Source organism: Rosa chinensis, chromosome 4 (genome assembly GCF_002994745.2).
Source record: "Rosa chinensis cultivar Old Blush chromosome 4, RchiOBHm-V2, whole genome shotgun sequence".
NCBI lineage: Eukaryota > Viridiplantae > Streptophyta > Magnoliopsida > Rosales > Rosaceae > Rosa > Rosa chinensis.
This window is the reverse complement of record NC_037091.1, coordinates 48,592,513-48,599,343: the sequence shown is the minus strand read 5'-3', so window position 1 is coordinate 48,599,343 and position 6,831 is coordinate 48,592,513. Positions and strand designations below refer to the sequence as shown.

General features: G+C 37.8%; 1 protein-coding gene across 1 annotated transcript; it reads right to left on the bottom strand.

Annotated features, from left to right (window-relative positions):
• Positions 1-466: 466 nt before the first annotated feature.
• Positions 467-2,560, bottom strand: LOC112200151 (bidirectional sugar transporter SWEET17). The gene is made up of 6 exons (XM_024341167.2): positions 2,413-2,560; positions 2,287-2,323; positions 1,981-2,191; positions 1,726-1,887; positions 1,089-1,208; positions 467-840 (listed from the first exon to the last, which is right to left on the bottom strand). The coding sequence occupies exons 1-6, from the start codon at positions 2,444-2,446 to the stop codon at positions 679-681; spliced, it is 726 nt and encodes a 241-aa protein (XP_024196935.1). The 5' UTR covers positions 2,447-2,560; the 3' UTR covers positions 467-678.
• Positions 2,561-6,831: the final 4,271 nt, after the last annotated feature.

Genomic DNA, 6,831 nt, shown 5'->3' with positions numbered 1-6,831 from the left:
AGAAGTACTGTTCATTCAGCATTTGCTTTTTAAATTCAGGCATGGCTTTATGGAGCGTGCAAGAATCAAAACTCACACACGTGTGTGTATATCTGAATGGAAACATCACCTATATTAACGGGAAAAAATTATATATAGGGTTATATAATAACCTACTAGAAAAAACAGAATCATTACAATATAAAGATATGATAGTACGACTTTGAAATATTTCAAACTCAAAGAGAAAAAGTGAGAATTTCAGACTTAGTGTGCCTCCTACAACGTTCTGTTGAAAAACAAAATGTTGATTTTTTAAGCAAATAAAAAGATAGAAAGGATCCGCCAAAAATGGTAGAGAAGAGAAGAAATAGGCTGCACCCCAATCTATTTATACGACACTCTTCTCTCTAACTCATTATCTTCATTTGCGGTTTCACTCTATTGGAGACCGTTTCTAGTATGTGAAGAGACATATAGACTTGATTAGAAGACAGCCCTTTAAACATGGAAGAGTACTAGGTAGTGTACATATAATATCATTCTATTGAAATCAAAATTACATACACTAACAGTCAACTCCAAAAAAACCTATATACTTAATTGGCTCCCCAATACACACTCGTAAGCTGAAAATTACCTACATTTTCAACTCAAAAACTTGAGTCTAAAGTGCATTTATGAGTACTGATGAGCTAATTAAGTAGTAGTATCTGATGAGTTAAGAGGTTCATGTTGTCTTCCTTCTTCCACCAGTAGCGCACTTGATAAGCTTTTTTCTTCCTTCTTGGCTGGTTTTGTGTAAATCCAATATAGCAGAAGCTGCACTGTTCCGAGTAAAAACCCCATCCCATTTGGTACCTATATAGCCGATGCACACCCAAAATTAACAAAATTGGGGCGGTGATTTAGGCACTCTAGTTTTCAATATACTTTACCACTTACACTCTATTTTCAGGTAAACCAAAGTGCAGTGCAAGTGTAAAAGTAGGGTGTCAAAATCACTCCCCTACTTTAATTTTCCTCAAATAACTAGTATTTATACAAAATTTTAACAATAATCAAAAGAAAAGAATGCATATGTAAGAGATTAGGAAAATTAGTATTACCCCAAGAAAATAATCTTGTTCAAGCCAAGAATAAAAAAGCCAGACCCCTCCGTTGAGGAAAAAGAAGAATGACAGCCAAAATGGCATGTACTCCACACTCTTAGTTGTCACCACTGTTTTCTGAAAATAACATTGAAATTGAAGCATTAAAACATATCACTTCATTTCATTTCGTCCAGAAAATATTAATTTGTTAATTTCATGGCTACAATTCTCTAGCCATGAAATATCCATTCATTTTTTTCTTAATAGAAATCTGAAGACCTGCTATAAGAACACAGCTAGCTCCAACTACTTTACACCAATTTTAAATTGTTCTCTTCTTAAAACAAATATAAAAAGAAAATAAAAATGTAATAAGATGTCCTAGTCTATGGGGACATGATCAAACTATAAAAAAGGATAAAGAGCACGAGAAGAAACTAATCAACAATTAAGAACGTGAAAAAGTCGATTATCAAGAAGCTAACAGCTCAACCTTGCAATTTAAAATGATAATGATATATTTATATACAAAGTTGGATTTATTCATACGTTACAATCACTAATGATTTTGTTCAGAAATAAAAGAACTATCTGTGAAGTTGACCAAATTCTGTGTGTAGAAAGCAAAATTTGGGCGTGCTACAGTACTTACCATTGCAGCTAGAGGTGAGGCGTACATGATGATATTGAGGCCAGCACTCAAGAACCCTATTGCATTAATACGTACATCTCCCTTCAACGCCAGCCAAGTCACTAAAATGGCCGCTGCCGGAAAACCCACATCCAAGATACCAATCCAGATCACCGTGTTCACCTGAAATCGGAATTTGTAACGGCAAAAAGACTTGTTCCTGATTCACTCTTAATTAGTAAAATTACTGTTCATAATTGGTCATAACGTGCTCACCCTCTTGTTTGTTGTGGCATTTGTTAGAAACAAAGAGAGATAGACGATCTCCACAAGAATTCCGAAGCCATTGATGGTGGATACAAGATAAGCTCCGGGCTTTATGATTCCGTAGTAAGTCCACAGGAAGCAGTTGAGGAATGTGCAGACGTAGGGAAGACTACTGAACTCTTCTGTCGAACGGTTCTTTATGATTCTGGAAAATGTATACCTGAAAAGATTGTATGTTATTACTTATTTATGACAGGGAATCAAACAGAGGTAGCTTGAGATTTAGATGAGAGATTGAGCTAGCGATGTTCTTACACAGGAGCAAGAAACATTAGCACTGAAATGAGGTTTCCTGCAATTATATATTGAAAAGGAAAGTTAACTATTTGTCTTTCTTTACATGAACATGCAGAAACTCAAAGTTAATTAATCAATTCTTACCAATAACTCCGATATAGAAACTTAAAGTTTCCATATCTAGGGAAACAATATGGAGTAGTAGCCAGTCCGATCTCGTTCTTGCTTGGTCTTCGCCAGAGAGAGAGAGAGAGAGAGAGAGAGAGTTTCTTGGTTGATGATACCATGTGGGTTCAAGAACTTATAATGTTTAACAATGTGGGTCTGGGTTCAGCATAATGGAAAGCATTTGTTGTTGTGAAAAAGACTAGGAAAGTCTATGCGAATACATTATTAGGGTAAAGCTAGGGTATGTTAAAATTTCTCATACATCAATTATTTTTACTCTTTTAAGAACTCATGTTATCACTTTGAGGATTAATATTACTATTTTCAGGACTCAAATGGTAAACTAAGAAAATTTACCACTTTAAGGACTCATATTACCACTTTGAGGACTAATATTACTATTTTGAGGACTCATATGGTAACTAAGAAAATTTACCACTTTAAGGACTCATGTTACTACTACTTTGAGGACTAATATTACTATTTTGAGGACTCATTTTACTACTTTTAAGACAATTGTATGCATGTCATACGTTAACACATTATAAAATTTTCCACATTACTAAACAAGGAAGCAAGGAAGATGTACTTAATATATGAGCGCAAGATTCACGTGCTGGGAATAAACTAAATAAATATATCATTTGGAATGATCGTTGGCTTCATTACAATCATGAGTCAGAGCCTTAATTTATATGTTAACTCTATGTAATTACCTAACAAATTAACTCGTATTCTGCAATCTCTAAACTGCAGTGAACAGATCCTTAACTGAACTAACTCCAAGTTTAGCTGGGGATGCTTGGCGTCCTAAAATCCATGTGATGTACGTGTACTCAATACTGAGTTGTCTACTTGTCTTGGTCGGCCGACTCAGCTTAGTTCCAATGTTCTATGTCTATATATCACCAATAATTAACTAACCAATAAAAATCAACATATTAAGAAGCCCTCCTTAATTATCACTGGTTTCGTCAAGTTTAACTTTGATGGTTCAGTGATTCGCAACAAAAATGCAGCTGTTGTCTCTTGACTCATCATTCTTGACTCTAATAATAGTTCCCCTCCTTGCTGGCTCCAAAAACTTGGGTTCGTCTATTGTTTTATAACTTTGTTAGTGGAAACTCTAGTCTTCATGATGCCCTCATTCATGCTTTAAGTCATTGTTTCAAGAAGATTTAATGGAAGGTGCGACTACAATACTTTTTTTTTAATTATTGATTATTTATAGTAAAACTTCGATAAAGTAATAAGCTTGAGACCATGATAAATTATTAATATTGAGCGATATTATTATTTAATTAATTAATTATAAATTTACCAATAAAATAATAAAATATTAATGTAGAAAGAATTTTATGTTTGATATACATCAAAGTTAGTATGTACATACATATATAGTATACCAAGAGTTTGTACATACAACAAATCAAGACATACAAAAAACAATGAACAATTCAATAGAAGATCAAGTGTTTCAAAATTCAATTCTATAGAAGATGTCTCGAGATGTTATATGCATATGCATCGAACATCAAATGTATAAATACAATCATCATCATCAGCTTTTGTCTTAGACTCAAAATCATAGTAATTTTCGTATTCTTCTTGCACCTATCAAGGGAGTCTCATTTGAAAGGAGTGAAAAAATCGACATTGACGTAAGAGATGAGGAGAGCATTGCAAAAATGAGTATCGGTCATCTACTCAAAAAGCAAACGACTATAGATGCATATTTTGAGCAAGAGAAGAATTAAGAAAATTAAGAAGTTATCAAATTATAGTTTATTGCCAATTCGCTCCAGAAAAGTTGGAGCTGAGTATACTGAAACCCTAGGGTTTCTGGTAGCAAGGAGGTGGAAAACTCCGGTCTTCTGCCTACTTCTGGGTTCCACCGACGTCGCTCCATTTCGGTGAGGTGCACGGGTAGGGTGTTCTGGGTTCGAGGCTTGTGCTTTCATCGAAACTCTTGAGTTTCATATCAGCATCGCATATTTGGGCGGAGGGTGTTGGTCGTTGGTATCGTGCAGCGTGAAGTGATTGGCGAGTAGCGGAGAGCGGCGGCGTGCTCTGCTAGGTGGGAGACGGAGTTGGTTCTGTCCTCAGGGACAACCCAAGGAGGACGTGCTTTGATTTTCTGGCAAGTCTTGAGTTTTCTTTCCAAGATCAACACAAGGCGGGGTTTTTTTTCCAATTTGCTCTGATGGTGGAAGGTCGCGGACGCCCGCCGGAGCGGTGGTGGGTAGCTGTGGCTTTTCAAAGGGATCATATCCAGCTGGCATGAGTTTTTTTTTTTTTTTTTTGGGGGGGGGGGGGGGGGGGGGGGGTAATGAAGGGTTTAGGCAGTGGGCCTCTGGCTTTCTGGGCTGTGTTGTAGCCTGGTGAATTGGGTCTAGGCTGGTCCAGTTCCCTTTCCTGTTCTCTCCCTTGGGTTGGGCATGATTTGGGCTTCATCATGATCCTAATTCAAGGCTGTTCCCTGCAGTGACTCGTGGAGGGGAACACCAAGATGGTCTCTAGACCCTAAGCTAACCAAGGCAGATGCGGAGAGTTAGGGTTGTGATTCGAATAAATTAGTTATTAGCTTTCTTTGCATTTTCTTTTGGATTGTAGTTGTTGCATTTTTCTTTTTGGTTTTTGCATTCCCTTTTGGGTATTAGTTTGACTACTTGTGTTGTCAGTTGAGTAGTGAATATAATGGGTGATCTTTGGATCCTCTAGATTGACCTTGTACGGTCGTTAACTCATTATGATATTTTGATCACTGGAATATAATCCATTCCCTTAAAAAAAAAAATGTCAATTTTTTTTGGGACTAATTTCAGTTTACTCCCCTGAGATTTGGGGTCGTCATTATGTTAGTCCCTCTAGTTTCAATTTAATCAGTAACACCCTTGTACTCTCCAAATTCATCAGCTGTGTCCAATTTTTGGACCTCCGTCCAAATTGGACGTTAAATCTTAGGTTGGGGGCCCACTGTAAGGGGTAAAACAGTCATTTCAAGACAAAAAAAAACCAGAATAAAAAAATACCCACTTTAGGGGATAATCCAATGTCGTTTGGCGTATGCTCCACCATCCCCATCCTCTTCTTCGCAACCTAACTCCTCTTCCCCATCCTTTAGTATTCCCCCATAGATGATTCAATACATTCTCCACCTTCTACATAGATGCAGAACTCTCACAACTTCTTCTTCATCTTTGAGCTCAGAATCGTCGTCAACTACTCTCACCGCCGACACACACTATTTGGCCTCTCGCTGCAAACCCAGCACCTCACCTCTTCTCCACCATCATCTCCCCAATTGACTCTAGCCCACTCCTCTTCACAGATGATCACTGCACGCACCTCTTCCTGCACGCTGGTCTCCTCTCCAACTGACCCGGATAGCAAACTCGACTGCCCGCGACTGGGTCAGATTTGAAATCAGGCCTCCGGCCACCTCTCCGCGGCGGACCATCTGCGATATCTTCCTCTCCTTAGTGCTGACAACCCTGTGGCCTTAAATCATCCATGCATTGAACAAAGGAGGAGAATCAAAGACCAGAAGCTTTGAGTTTTCTCTGGCAAGTTCTGCAAATTGCCGCAACTCCGGTCATCGATAGAGCTGCATGTGGTGTGAAAATCGATCCTCTTGTCGTGATCTACAATCTAGTATAATTAGTTTTTCAATTCGATTAAGTTTTGACAAATCGGTTACCCAGTTTGGGTTCGCCAACGTTACCATGCATTACCGCCGTGTTGGGGTTCCTTAAATACTGAGATGTTAATTTTTGGGTTAAATACTATTTGCTCCCTAAACTTTTGCCTGAAAAACACTTCAGTCCCTGGCCTTCTAATTTCACACGTTTAGTCCTTGTACTCTTAAATTTTGAACCAATAGGTCCAATCCGTTACTCTCCATCCAAAACCTCCGTTAAATTGCTTATGTGACATTTTTTTCTGCATCAAAATGTCTATTATACCCTCACTTTTTTTCTTTTAATTAATGTTTTCTCTCCTTTCTTTTTTTTTCCCTTTTCTTTTTCTGTTTATCTCTTCTTCTCTCTCACTTCCAGAAATCTCAACACAACCACAACCCCCTCCATCTCCAACCCCTTCGCCGCGCTCGCCAACCGGATTGAACACCATCAACTGCACATTGATTCCAACTTGCCCAATGCCATCAGTTCTATGTAAATAAAAAAAACCAAGCCAACAACAACAACTCTTGTCAATAACAACAACCATTTCTCAAAGCTCGAATCTTTCTAATCCCGATCACCAAACACCAAATGATCACAACTTATTTGTACACTATATCAAACATTTCCTCCACTAATTTCTTCAAATTTTCATCAAACGATTCAATTCTCTTATTCTTTGCTCTCATAATAGGGTCCGGATACTCCACAA